This window comes from Bombina bombina, chromosome 4, assembly GCF_027579735.1.
Source record: "Bombina bombina isolate aBomBom1 chromosome 4, aBomBom1.pri, whole genome shotgun sequence".
Lineage (NCBI taxonomy): Eukaryota > Metazoa > Chordata > Amphibia > Anura > Bombinatoridae > Bombina > Bombina bombina.
In genome coordinates, this window is record NC_069502.1 from 863111354 (window position 1) to 863127178 (window position 15825).

The following is a 15825-nucleotide window of genomic DNA, read 5'->3' on the forward strand; positions in this document are numbered from 1 at the left end:
AGCAGCAGCTTATACTAAGCTGCTTCTTTAGTCTTGTTAACAATGAACTCAGCACCATGTGCACACACTCAGCACCACATGCACGCACTCAGCGCCACGTGCACATTCTCAGCACCACGTGCACACTCCGTATCAGTTTCTACTTGGATGTGCAAACACATGACCTCTGTCTTTAGAATAAATCACACTTATCTGATGCTGCAGTGTCACATGTTAGCGTGAAAATGCGTATAAAGTATCTGATTATGATAAAAACTAATATCACAGTAAATAATGTCTCAGGTACAGGAAACAGAGGCAGATAAACCTGTTATAAAGGAGGGTCAAAGGGACATTATGTGCAGTACAGAAGCTTTATAATATACTGCCATTATTTATGTTGCCACTTTTCATGTAATTTAAAGGTACATTATACATCTCTTGTGTTTGTGTAAAGATTGTGCTTTGTTCTACACTCCCTAGAGAGGTCAAAAAGCAAAATCTGTAACATGCAAATCACCTAAACCAGCTGTCTGATTTGCAGCAATTTGCTTTTTAGCCTCTCTAGGGGCCGTGAGACAATCGCAACTTTACACAAAAGCAATAGGTGTTTAGTGTCCTTTTAAGGACATTGAGAAGATTGTAACATAAAATGATATAGATGTGTATTTTAGCTAATGCAGTTTCCCTTGTACTGAGGTTAAAACATGCCACAATTACCCCAGATGCCACGGTTCTAGATGCAAGACTCAGAACCACACAACTCACATTTTGTGGTACTCTCTTCCCTATTTATATATATATATATATATATATATATATATATATATATATATATATATATATATATATATATATATATATATATATATATATATATGTATGTATATACTTTAATATTATTGCTGAAGCTAATAAATAATATTTTTATATTATATTTATTTTTCTTATAAACACTAACACATTAAAAATTGGCTACTATATATTTGACTGCTATAAATTTAAACTTGTCAGGCCCTGATATATGAAGGTAAAATTTTAAATGACAGACTAGCAGAGGCAAATACAGCTGTGCATGATGGGAAGCTGACTACAAGCATGTGACATATAACAGGTGTCAGCTGAGATTGTCGTGTTTATATAAATAGTGCTTTGTTATGATCAATAAGTTGTTGCTAATTTTGTAAATAGTAACTTGATGTCAGCTTATTATTTAACAAATATTCTCACTGTACAGGCTGTACTGATGTGACATCCTCAGCTGGCTCAGCGGTTGAGCATGGAAGAGAACCATATGTGCGTGAACACGTGAAGACTGAGGAGGATGAAGTTCCTATAAATACGGCTACAGGTAATTAAATCATATTACGTAACAGAAAAATTCTATGATGGCTTCATTTTGTCTCTTATATGTTGTGTTTATGATACCTGGGTTATAGGGGAATGTGCAGATGAATATGCATATGTGTTGTCTGATTTACACTGGTTGCATGTGAGTGTGTATATATGTTACATGCAAATGTGCATGTGTGTTGTTTCTTATGCATGGGAGATACAAGTAAGTTTACATGTATATTGTTTGTGTAAAGTACACAGGTTACAGGCAAGTGAGCATGTATGTTGTGTAAGGTGCATGTGGGTTACAGGTGAGTGTGTGCATATGTTGTGTCTGAGGCATGCAGGGTACAAACTACTTACATATACATGTATTTCAACCACTGTACAGGTCATATTGATGTGACGCCTACTGATGGCTCAGGGGTTGAGCACAGAGGAGAACCGTATGTGTGTGATCAGGTGAAGACTGAGGAGCATGAATTTCCTATAAATACGGCAACAGGTGATTAGAGCTTATTAAGTAAAGGGAAGATTCTGTGATGGTGACATTTTGTGTCATGTAAATAACAGTTATATTTATCAGATGGTTACACAGCAGACACAGGTTAGTGAGTAGCTCAGGTTTATATCATTTTGTGTCATGTAAATAACAGTTATATTTATCTGATTGTTACACAGCAGACACATGTTAGTGAGTAGCTCAGGTTTATATAATTTTGTCTCATGTAAATAACAGTTATATTTATCAGATGGTTACACAGCAGACACAGGTTAGTGAGTAGCTCAGGTTTATATCATTTTGTGTCACATGTAAATAACAGTTATATTTATCAGATGGTTACACAGCAGACACAGGTTAGTGAGTAACTCAGGTTTATATAATTTTGTGTCATGTAAATAACAGTTATATTTATCAGATGGTTACACAACAGACACAGGTTAGTGAGTAGCTCAGGTTTATATAATTTTGTCTCATGTAAATAACAGTTATATTTATCAGATGGTTACACAGCAGACACAGGTTAGTGAGTAACTCAGGTTTATATCATTTTGTGTCATGTAAATAACAGTTATATTTATCAGATGGTTACACAACAGACACAGGTTAGTGAGACTCAGGTTTATATCATTTTGTCTCATGTAAATAACAGTTATATTTATCAGATGGTTACACAGCAGACACAGGTTAGTGAGTAGCTCAGGTTTATATCATTTTGTCTCATGTAAATAACAGTTATATTTATCAGATGGTTACACAGCAGACACACGTTAGTGAGTAGCTCGGGTTTATATCATTTTGTCTCATGTAAATAACAGTTATATTTCTCCAACATTGGTGTGTCCGGTCCACGGCGTCATCCATAACTTGTGGGAATATCTCTTCCCCAACAGGAAATGGCAAAGAGTACAGCATAGTCCCTCCTAGGCTCCGCCCACCCCAGTCATTCTCTTTGCCGTTGCACAGGCAACATCTCCACGGAGATGGTGAAGAGTATGTGGTGTATTAGTTGTAGTTTTTTATTCTACTATCAAGAGTTTGTTATTTTAAAATAGTGCTGGTATGTACTATTTACTCTGAAACAGAAAAAGATGAAGAGTTCTGTTTGTGAGAGGAATATGATTTTAGCAGCAGTAACTAAAATCGTTTGCTGTTTCCACATAGGACTGTTGAGATGAAATAACTTCAGTTGGGGGAAACAGTTAGCAGACTTTTCTGCTTAAGGTATGACTAGCCATTTTTCTAACAAGACTGTGTAATGCTGGAAGGCTGTCATTTCCCCTCATGGGGACCGGTAAGCCATTTTCTTAGTCTAAAACAAACAGAATAAAGGGCTTAATGTGGGCTATAAAACTGGTAGACACTTTTATGGGCAAGATCGATTGCTTTATTTGGGCATTTAATAAAGTTTGATGTTGATATTCACACTTATAAATTTTGGGGAACGTTTTTTTTTAACGTCAGGCACTGGTTTAGACACCTTTTCAGTCAGGAAGGGCCTTCCCTGTAGTAGGCTGAGCCTCATTTTCGCACCATTACTGCGCAGTTACTTTTGAGAGCAGGACATGCAGCTGCATGTGTGTGGGTCTGAAAGTAGTTGAAAAGGTTCCTAGAAGGCTTCATTTGGTATCGTATACCCCCTGGGTTTGGTAAAGTCGCAGCAAAGGCTGTAGCTGGGACTGTAGAGGGGTTAAAACTGTAACCGGGTCCGTTTTTTTCATTTTTAGGGTTAAAGGTCTCAAAATTGGGGTGCAATGCTTTGAATGCTTTAAGACACTGTGGTGAAAATTTGGTTAAATTTGAACAATTCCTTCATAGTTTTTCACATATTCAGTAATAAAGTATGCACTGTTTAAAATTTAAAGAGACCGTAACGGTTTTGTTTAAAAACGGTTTTTGTACTTTATTGACAAGTTTAAGCCTGTTTAACATGTCTGTGCCTTCAGATAAACTATGTTCTGTATGTATGGAAGCCAATGTAACAAAAAAAGAAAGGGCGCCTCCTAGTGTAGCCAGTATATATAAGGATAAATAAAATGAGATATAGATTTTGTACTCACATGTAGTGAAGGCAAAGATAATGCCTAGATAAGCAGTCTGGAAACTTATCAGTGTCCCAGATGACTGTGCATTAGAATGCTAGGGCAGCTCCTCTTAGTAGATTTCCAAAATTATCTGAAAAGTAAAAAGATATACAGAGGGCGACTCCTAGTGTGGAATTAGTAAGCAGAGTGTGAACCCACCAGCTTAACCCTTCAGAGATATACTCACAAAGTATAGAGCACACTGTAGTGCTAATGAAGCAAGCTGGGTATATTAAAAGTGGCCCAGCGCACATACCACTCTGGTGAAAGATGGTCCAATGTATTCAAAATGTTCAGATAAAAAATCCAGGAGACTCCAGATATATATAAAAAACACTTTATATAAAGATATAACAGTGTACAATAAAAATCAGTAGAATTCGCTACGCGTTTCTCAGAGCTACCACTCTGTTTCCTCAGGCAAGTTATACTGATCTAGAACTGAAGTCTCCTATTTATACATCCTCAAATAAATTAAAACATTGGTCACACCCAATCTACCAATTACTTATGCAAATGTTGCTATGGTGACCTTCACAATACAAACTGACTTTTCTTGATACCAGTATGTGAATATATAACCCATTGTATGCATGTACTTTAACATATACAGCTAGTATCAAAACAAGTATGTGGCAGATATTACAATATATCTCATAAACATTTCGGAAGAAAACATATATAGTATGCACACTAGTGTTTCAGCAAAAAAACAAATACAGCACTCTTATAGTTGGTTCATTAGATTTTCAGCAATCTCTCTTTATGAAAATGAATGCACTATTTATTTATATTCTATATGGTTAATAACTTCTTTATTTCCTGAGGATTTCTTTCCTCCCCTTTGTTCATAATAGAAAGTCTAATTTATTTATTAATTAAAAGCATCAGCTCGTTTGTTTGTATCATATATAAAGCTGTCAGCTTGTGGGTGTGTGTCATTAGCCTATCTCACACTTCCATATGTGTGGGTAATGGCTAGTGGGCGTGTATCATTTATCACCGGTCTTTAAATACAATTCCCCAACTTTCTTCCTAATGTATTCTTACCCCTTTTGACATGATCTCCTACAATAAACTGTTTAAATGTTATCTGAATTGTTGTATTGTGCATATCGTAAGCTGATTTTATGAAGGGCTATGTCTATTTGTTTAAAGCTCCCTCTCTGATTTCACAATGTCCAATGTGTAGGTGATAATCCGTGGGCGTGTAGCATAAACCAATCGCGCATCACTATGTGTGTGAATCACAGCTTATAGGCGTGTGTTTTCTTTCGTTAAAAAAATAGATAAATAAACTATTGTCTATTTGTTTAGGCTCTCTCTCTGATTTTTACAATGTCAAATGTGTGGGGGGTGGTTCGTGGGCGTGTAGCGTGAACCAATCACGCATCACTATGTGTGTGAGTCACAGCTTGTAGGCGTGTGTTTTCTAACGCCCAAATGTGAAAAAATAAATGATACATATATGGTATATGTATCATTTATTTTTTCACATTTGGGCGTTAGAAAACACACGCCTACAAGCTGTGACTCACACACATAGTGATGCGTGATTGGTTCACGCTACACGCCCACGAACCACCCCCCACACATTTGACATTGTAAAAATCAGAGAGAGAGCCTAAACAAATAGACAATAGTTTATTTATCTATTTTTTTAACGAAAGAAAACACACGCCTATAAGCTGTGATTCACACACATAGTGATGCGCGATTGGTTTATGCTACACGCCCACGGATTATCACCTACACATTGGACATTGTGAAATCAGAGAGGGAGCTTTAAACAAATAGACATAGCCCTTCATAAAATCAGCTTACGATATGCACAATACAACAATTCAGATAACATTTAAACAGTTTATTGTAGGAGATCATGTCAAAAGGGGTAAGAATACATTAGGAAGAAAGTTGGGGAATTGTATTTAAAGACCGGTGATAAATGATACACGCCCACTAGCCATTACCCACACATATGGAAGTGTGAGATAGGCTAATGACACACACCCACAAGCTGACAGCTTTATATATGATACAAACGAGCTGATGCTTTTAATTAATAAATAAATTAGACTTTCTATTATGAACAAAGGGGAGGAAAGAAATCCTCAGGAAATAAAGAAGTTATTAACCATATAGAATATAAATAAATAGTGCATTCATTTTCATAAAGAGAGATTGCTGAAAATCTAATGAACCAACTATAAGAGTGCTGTATTTGTTTTTTTGCTGAAACACTAGTGTGCATACTATATATGTTTTCTTCCGAAATGTTTATGAGATATATTGTAATATCTGCCACATACTTGTTTTGATACTAGCTGTATATGTTAAAGTACATGCATACAATGGGTTATATATTCACATACTGGTATCAAGAAAAGTCAGTTTGTATTGTGAAGGTCACCATAGCAACATTTGCATAAGTAATTGGTAGATTGGGTGTGACCAATGTTTTAATTTATTTGAGGATGTATAAATAGGAGACTTCAGTTCTAGATCAGTATAACTTGCCTGAGGAAACAGAGTGGTAGCTCTGAGAAACGCGTAGCGAATTCTACTGATTTTTATTGTACACTGTTATATCTTTATATAAAGTGTTTTTTATATATATCTGGAGTCTCCTGGATTTTTTATCTGAACATTTTGAATACATTGGACCATCTTTCACCAGAGTGGTATGTGCGCTGGGCCACTTTTAATATACCCAGCTTGCTTCATTAGCACTACAGTGTGCTCTATACTTTGTGAGTATATCTCTGAAGGGTTAAGCTGGTGGGTTCACACTCTGCTTACTAATTCCACACTAGGAGTCGCCCTCTGTATATCTTTTTACTTTTCAGATAATTATGGAAGCCAATGTGTCTCCGCCTTCAAAATTGTGTGATAATTGTGCCATAGCGTCCAAACAAAGTAAGGACAGTACTGCCACAGATAGTAAAGTTGCCCAAGATGATTCATCAGATGAAGGGAGTAGACATAGTTCTACATCATCTCCTTCTGTGTCTACACCAGTTTTGCCCACGCAGGAGGCCCCTAGTACTTCTAGCGCGCCAATGCTTATTACTATGCAACAATTGACGGCAGTAATGGATAACTCCATAGCAAATATTTTATCCAAAATGCCTGCATATCAGAGAAAGCGCGATTGCTCTGTCTTAAACACTGTTGAGCAGGAGGGCGCTGATGATAATTGCTTTGTCATACCCTCACACCAATCTGAAGGGGCCATGAGGGAGGTTTTGTCAGATGGGGAAATTTCAGATTCAGGTAGAATTTCTCAACAGGCAGAACCTGATGTTGTGACATTTAAATTTAAATTAGAGCATCTCCGCGCACTGCTTAAGGAGGTGTTATCTACTTTGGATGATTGTGACAACCTGGTCATTCCAGAAAAATTGTGCAAGATGGACAAGTTCCTAGAGGTTCCGGTGCACCCCGACGCTTTTCCTATACCCAAGCGGGTGGCGGACATAGTGAATAAGGAGTGGGAGAAGCCCGGCATACCTTTTGTTCCCCCTCCTATATTTAAGAAATTATTTCCTATGGTTGACCCCAGAAAGGACTTATGGCAGACAGTCCCTAAGGTCGAGGGGGCAGTTTCTACACTAGCCAAGCGCACTACTATTCCTATCGAGGATATTTGTGCTTTCAAAGATCCTATGGATAAAAAATTGGAGGGTTTGCTTAAAAAGATTTTTGTACAGCAAGGTTACCTCCTGCAACCTATTTCGTGCATTATTCCTGTCACTACAGCAGCGTGGTTCTGGTTCGAAGAACTAGAAAAGTCGCTCAGTAGAGAGACTCCGTATGAGGAGGTTATGGACAGGGTTCACGCACTTAAGTTAGCTAATTCCTTTATTTTAGATGCCGCTTTGCAGTTAGCTAGATTAGCGGCAAAAAATTCTGGGTTTGCAATTGTGGCGCGCAGAGCACTCTGGCTAAAGTCTTGGTCAGCGGATGTATCTTCCAAGACAAAATTGCTTAATATCCCTTTCAAGGGTAAAACTCTTTTTGGGCCAGAATTGAAAGAGATTATCTCAGACATCACTGGGGGTAAGGGCCACGCCCTCCCACAAGATAGGCCTTTCAAAGCCAAGAATAAGTCTAATTTTCGTTCCTTTCGCAATTTCAGGAACGGACCGGCCTCCAACTCTGCAGCCTCTAGACAAGAGGGTAATGCTTCGCAAACCAAACCAGCTTGGAAACCGATGCAAGGCTGGAATAAGGGTAAGCAGGCCAAGAAACCTGCTGCTGCTAACAAAACAGCATGAAGGAGTAGCCCCCGATCCGGGACCGGATCTAGTAGGGGGCAGACTCTCTCTCTTCGCTCAGGCTTGGGCAAGAGATGTTCAGGATCCCTGGGCACTAGAAATAGTTTCTCAGGGTTATCTTCTGGAATTCAAGGAACTACCCCCAAGGGGAAGGTTCCACATGTCTCACTTATCTTTAAACCAAATAAAGAGACAGGCATTCTTACATTGTGTAGAAGACCTGTTAAAAATGGGAGTGATACACCCAGTTCCAACCGTGGAACAAGGAATGGGGTTTTACTCAAATCTGTTTGTGGTTCCCAAAAAAGAGGGAACTTTCAGACCAATTCTGGATTTAAAGATCCTAAACAAATTTCTCAGAGTGCCATCGTTCAAAATGGAAACCATTCGAACGATTTTACCTACAATCCAGGAGGGTCAATTTATGACTACCGTGGATCTAAAGGATGCGTATCTACATATTCCTATCCACAAAGATCATCATCAGTTCCTAAGGTTCGCCTTTCTGGACAAACATTACCATTTTGTGGCTCTCCCATTCGGGCTAGCCACTGCTCCAAGGATTTTCACAAAGGTACTCGGGTCCCTTCTAGCGGTTCTAAGACCAAGGGGCATTGCAGTGGCACCTTACTTGGACGACATTCTGATACAAGCGTCGTCTCTTTCAAAGGCAAAGGCTCACACAGACATCGTTCTGGCCTTTCTCAGATCTCACGGATGGAAAGTGAACATAGAAAAAAGTTCCCTGTCTCCGTCGACAAGAGTTCCTTTCTTGGGGACAATAATAGATTCTTTAGAAATGAAGATTTTCCTGACAGATGTCAGAAAGTCAAAACTTCTAAGCGCTTGTCAAGTTCTTCATTCTGTTCCACGTCCTTCCATAGCTCAGTGCATGGAAGTAGTAGGGTTGATGGTTGCAGCAATGGACATAGTTCCTTTTGCGTGAATTCATCTAAGACCATTACAACTGTGCATGCTGAAACAGTGGAATGGGGACTATACAGACTTGTCTCCAGTGATTCAAGTAGATCAGAAGACCAGAGACTCACTCCGTTGGTGGCTAACCCAGGACCACCTGTCCCAGGGAATGAGCTTCCGCAGACCAGAGTGGGTCATCGTCACGACCGACGCCAGTCTAGGGGGCTGGGGCGCGGTCTGGAACTCCCTGAAAGCTCAGGGGCTATGGTCTCGGGAAGAGTCTCTTCTCCCGATAAACATTCTGGAACTGAGAGCGATATTCAATGCTCTCAGGACTTGGCCTCAACTAGCAAAGGCCAGATTCATAAGATTCCAATCAGACAACATGACGACTGTTGCTTACAACAATCATCAGGGGGGAACAAGGAGTTCCCTGGCGATGAGAGAAGTGACCAAAATCATAAAATGGGCGGAGGATCACTCCTGCCACCTATCTGCGATCCACATCCCAGGAGTGGAAAACTGGGAGGCGGATTATCTGAGTCGTCAGACATTCCATCCGGGGGAGTGGGAACTCCACCCGGAGATCTTTGCCCAGTTGACTCAATTATGGGGCATTCCAGACATGGATCTAATGGCGTCTCGTCAGAACTTCAAGGTTCCTTGCTACGGGTCCAGATCCAGGGATCCCAAGGCGACTCTAGTGGATGCATTAGTAGCGCCTTGGACCTTCAACCTAGCTTATGTGTTTCCACCGTTTCCTCTCATTCCCAGGCTGGTAACCAGGATCTAGCAGGAGAGGGCCTCTGTGATCTTGATAGCTCCTGCGTGGCCACGCAGGACTTGGTATGCAGACCTGGTGAATATGTCATCGGCTCCACCATGGAAGCTACCTTTGAGACAGGATCTTCTAGTACAAGGTCCATTCGAACATCCAAATCTAGTTTCCCTTCAGCTAACGGCTTGGAAATTGAACGCTTGATTTTATCTAAGCGTGGGTTTTCGGATTCTGTAATAGATACTCTGATACAAGCCAGAAAACCTGTAACTAGGAAGATTTACCATAAAATATGGAAAAGATATATCTGTTGGTGTGAATCCAAGGGATTCTCATGGAGTAAGATCAAAATTCCTAGGATCCTTTCTTTTCTCCAAGAAGGTTTGGATAAGGGATTATCAGCGAGTTCTCTAAAGGGACAGATTTCTGCTTTATCTGTCTTATTACACAAACGACTGGCAGCTGTGCCTGATGTTCAAGCTTTTGTTCAGGCTTTGGTCAGGATCAAGCCTGCTTACAGACCTTTGACTCCTCCCTGGAGTCTGAATTTAGTTCTTTCAGTTCTTCAAGGGGTTCCGTTTGAACCTCTACATTCCATAGATATCAAGATGTTATCTTGGAAAGTTCTGTTTTTGGTTGCTATTTCTTCTGCTAGAAGAGTTTCTGAGTTATCTGCTCTGCAGTGTAATCTGCCCTATCTGGTGTTCCATTCAGATAAGGTTGTTTTGCGTACTAAACCTGGTTTCCTTCCAAAGGTTGTTTTCCAACAAGAATATTAACCAGGAAATAGTTGTGCCTTCTTTGTGTCCGAATCCAGTTTCAAAGAAGGAACGTTTGTTACACACTCTAGATGTAGTTTGTGCTTTAAAGTTCTATTTAGAAGCTACAAAGGATTTCAGACAAACGTCTTCTCTGTTTGTCGTTTATTCTGGCAAGAGGAGAGGTCAAAAAGCTACTGCTACCTCTCTTTCCTTTTGGCTGAAAAGCATCATCCGATTGGCTTACGAGACTGCCTGACGGCAGCCCCCTGAACGCATCACAGCTCACTCTACTAGGGCTGTGGCTTCCACATGGGCCTTCAAGAACGAGGCTTCTGTTGATCAGATATGTAAGGCAGCGACTTGGTCTTCCCTGCACACTTTTGCCAAATTCTACAAATTTGATACTTTTGCTTCTTCGGAGGCTATTTTTGGGAGAAAGGTTTTGCAAGCCGTGGTGCCTTCCGTTTAGGCAACCTGATTGGCTCCCTCCCTTCATCCATGTACTAAAGCTTTGGTATTGGTTCCCACAAGTTATGGATGACGCCGTGGACCGGACACACCAATGTTGGAGAAAACAGAATTTATGCTTACCTGATAAATTACTTTCTCCAACGGTGTGTCCGGTCCACGGCCCGCCCTGGTTTTTTAATCAGGTTTGATGAATTTATTTCTTTAACTACAGTCACCACGGCACCTTATGGTTTCTCCTGTTTTTCTCCTGTCCGTCGGTCGAATGACTGGGGTGGGCGGAGCCTAGGAGGGACTATATGGACAGCTTTTGCTGTACTCTTTGCCATTTCCTTTTGGGGAAGAGATATTCCCACAAGTTATGAATGACGCCGTGGACCGGACACACAGTTGGAGAAAGTAATTTATCAGGTAAGCATAAATTCTGTTTTATCAAATGGTTACACAGCAGACAGAGGTTAGTGAGTAGCTCAGGTTTATATCATTTTGTGTCATGTAAATAACAGTTATATTTATCAGATAGTTACACAGCAGACACAGGTTAGTGAGTAGCTCAGGTTTATATAATTTTGTCTCATGTAAATAACAGTTATATTTATCAGATGGTTACACAGCAGACACAGGTTAGTGAGCAACTCAGGTTTATATCATTTTGTCTCATGTAAATAACAGTTATATTTATCAGATGGTTACACAGCAGACACAGGTTAGTGAGTAGCTCAGGTTTATATCATTTTGTCTCATGTAAATAACAGTTATATTTATCAGATGGTTACACAGTAGACACAGGTTAGTGAGTAGCTCAGGTTTATATCATTATGTCTCATGTAAATAACAGTTATATTTATCAGATGGTTACACAGCAGACACAGGTTAGTGAGTAGCTCAGGTTTATATCATTTTGTCTCATGTAAATAACAGTTATATTTATCAGATGGTTACACAGCAGACATAGAGGGAATTAAGATTGGGAAATATGAATTGAAGTTAGAGCTTTATGCAGATTACATTTGGGTCTATATCTCTAACACCTTGGATAATATCCCAAAACTCCTATCTTTGATTTATTCGTTTGGTTCATTCTCAGGCTACAAACTTAATACAACAAAATCTGAACTTTTATGGCTGAGGCAAATTGAGAACTCATTTCGAGAAGTACTATTCAAAGTGGTTGCTAAATCATTTAAATATCTTGGTATAACCATTTCCCAAAATCCAAAAGAGTGGTACTGTTTAAATATAATTCCGATTCTAAATAAAACGATCAAAACAATGAGGACTTGGCAGAATTTCCCTATCTCTCTATCAGGGCAGATCGCCCTATATAAGATGGTACTGCTCCCAAAAATTCTATATGTTCTCCAGAACATCCCTGTTACACTCAAATCCAAAGATTAAAGAGATGAATAAAGCATTACGCTACTTCATATGGCTTTGTAAAGGACCAAGAATCTCTGTTGAAAAACGTACTCTACCTCGACATGAAGGCGGCTTAGCCCTCTCTGATTTGAAACTCTATAATCTACTATTTCTGAATCGCATTGCCATAGACTGGATTGTAAATAATAATTATTTTACCAATAATATCTTAGAAATAAATCTTATCTATCCATTATTTCCATTAGCTCTCATTCATTGCCCATTAAAAAAGATCCCTAAGCAGGTCAGACAATTTAAATCTATCTTTATGGTAATCCAAGCCTGGTGTAAATTATGCTCACTATTGAATTTCCAACATACAATCCCTAGGTATCAATTAATTGTGGGCAACCCAGAATTTCAGGAGGGCACACAAGTGTCAGTTTTTATCTCTTGGGCAAAAGCAGGTCTAAAATTCATGGACCAATTAATAGATCACCAAAACCAATGTATTAAATCTTTTGATTTATTGAAACATGAATTTAGAATAGGTAATGCAGATTTGTTTGCTTATCTGCCAATCCGACACTATCTGTTTAAATTAGTTTCTTTGTATGGTTGGACATGGTCCTGAGGGAAAATAGACAACTGGGCACTCTTAGCAAAAACTGGAAAACTATCGGTCTCACCGTTGTATATTCTACTGGCTTCACAGAAGGGTGAGGCTAATCGTGTGAATCTGGCCAACAAATGGAACGGTTTAATTATAGACAGAGACATAGATCTAGAAATAACATGGTGAGAGGCCCACTTTAGGCTGCTGAATCAAACATATTATACTCCTTTTAAGGGACAATAGTGGCATAATTATAGCTTTAATAAGTGCCCAAAATGCAAGCTCCTAGCAGCCAATTTGCTGCATATGATCTGGGAATGCCGAAGATAAACCAGTTATGGCTCAAGGTAAGATTCTGGGTCACTAAAGTTCTGAAAATCAGCGGGGAAGACACTACATTAGCTAGAAAAAAAAATTTTAAACGGGGAAATTAACCTTCAGGGCTCCGAAAAGATAGTCAACACTATAATCCTGGCGGTTAGAAATTTAATATTCAGGAAATGGAAAGGGAACAATATGATACAGACATGAACATAGAGCAGGACATAATTCTTTTTTTCAGGAAATGGGCTCCATTTATTAAAACACTCCCCCCCCCCCCAGGAAATAGATCTGCTGATATATCCTTTTAGAAACTCTGAAGCTGTATTGCTTGGAATTTGGTAAGGTTTTTTTTTTTTCTCTTTCTTACAAACTTATACAGTAGTAAGTATACACTATGGGCACAAGGTGAGAGGATGGGAGGGTAGGTGAGGGGCAAGTTCTTTTTCCTTTCTTCTCCCCCCCCCCCCCCCCTTTTTTGTTTTTTGTTTTTTTTTGTTGTTGTTTTCTGCTGTTTGTTTTGTTTTGAGGAAGAACCAGTAGAAAACTCCATCAATTGCATGTTGACTTCTATAGTAAAACTGACCCCAGTGACTTGTATGTTTAACAACAACCCACTTAAATTACCAAGGGCCTTTCTGGTTGGCTATTTAACTAATTGTTTCGTTTTACAGTTCAGGAGGCCCAGGTTAATTTCTTTTTCTATGTTTGTTTTTACGTTTAACTCCTTGTGAACAAAATATGTTTGTTACTCTTCTGTACGATTATGTTTTATTCATGCTGCAAGATGAACCATTTGTACTATTGTGAGATGTTTATTTTCTCCTACATTGGTGTGTCCGGTCCACGGCTTCATCCTTACTTGTGGGATATTCTCATTCCCTACAGGAAATGGCAAAGAGAGCACACAGCAAAAGCTGTCCATATAGCCCCCCCTCTGGCTCCGCCCCCCAGTCATTCTCTTTGCCGCTCTGAACAAGTAGCATCTCCACGGGGATGGTAAAGAGTATGTGGTGTTAGTTGTAGTTTTATTTCTTCTATCAAGAGTTTGTTATTTTAAAATAGTGCCGGTTTGTACTATTTACTCTACAACAGAAAGTGATGAAGATTTCTGTTAAAAGAGGAGTATGATTTTAGCACCAGTAACTAAAATCCATTGCTGTTCCCACGCAGGACTGTTGAAACCAGAGAACTTCAGTTGGGGGGAACAGTTTGCAGGCTTATCTGCTTCAGGTATGACCAGTCTCTTTTCTAACAAGACATAGTAATGCTAGAAGACTGTCAGTTTTCCCTTATGGGATCGGTAAGCCATTTTCTTAGACTCAGTAACAGAATCAAGGCTTATAAATTGGGCTCTATTCTGGTTGACACTATTGTGGGCTAAATCGATTTGTTTATTTCATATTTATATGACATTTGGAGTGTTTTGTGAACTTTGAAACACTTTTGGGAACGTTTAATTGCGCCTGGCAGTTGTTTAGACACCTAATCTAGTCAGAAAGGCCCCTTCACTCTGGTATGCAGAGGGAGGAGGCCTCATTTTCGCGCCTCAGTTGCGCAGTTACTTCTATAGGCAGTGCATGCAGCTTCATGTGAGAGGGTCCTGTGGCTGAGAAACGGACTCAGGAAGGCTTATTTCTGTGGTGAATAACCCCTAAGGAAGGTAAAAGCCGCAGCAAAGTCTGTGGCAGGGACTGTAGTGTGTTTAAACCGGTAAATTGAACAATTAGCTCCGGTTTGCTCATTTAAGGGTTTAGAGACTTGAAATTTGGTGTGCAATACTTTCAAAGTATTAAGACACTGGGGTGTAAATTTTATAAAGATCGGATATTTCCTTGATAGTTTTTCGAATATTCAGAAATAGTGTGCTCTTTTTATTATTTAAAGAGACAGTAACGGTTTTGTTTAAAATCGTTTTTATTTCATTAATAGCCTGCCTAAATCTGTCTAACATGTCTGTACCTTCAGATAGCATATGTTCTGTGTGTATGGAAGCCAAGGTGGTTCCCCCTTTAAATGTATGTGCAAATTGTGCCATGGCGTCCAAACAAAGTAAGGACTGTACTGTCACATTTAATAAGGTTGCCCAAGATGATTCTTCAAATGAAGGTAGTGGGGATAGCTCATCATCCTCTCCTTCTGTGTCAACACCAGTTTTGCCCGCGCAGGCGATACCTAGTACATCTAGCGCGCCAATGCTTGTTACTATGCAGCAATTAACAGCAGTAATGGATAATTCTATAGCAAATCTTTTATCCAAACTGCCAGCATTTCCCAGAATGCGTGATTGCTCAGTTTTAAATACAGAGGATGAGCAAGTTGGCGCTGACGATAATTTATCTGTTATACCCTCACATCAATCTGAGTTGGCAGTGAGGGAGGGTCTGTCTGAGGGAGAAATTTCTGATTCAGGAAAAATTTCTCAGC

General features: G+C 39.4%; 1 protein-coding gene across 1 annotated transcript in view; it reads left to right on the plus strand.

The window, feature by feature from the left end:
* Positions 1 to 15825, plus strand: part of LOC128658004 (uncharacterized) — a 170871-nt gene that overhangs the window by 60930 nt on the left and 94116 nt on the right. The window contains exons 3-4 of the mRNA XM_053712444.1: positions 1217 to 1330; positions 1706 to 1819. Coding sequence (XP_053568419.1) covers positions 1217 to 1330; positions 1706 to 1819 — 228 coding nt within the window. The remainder of the gene's footprint in view (positions 1 to 1216; positions 1331 to 1705; positions 1820 to 15825) is intronic.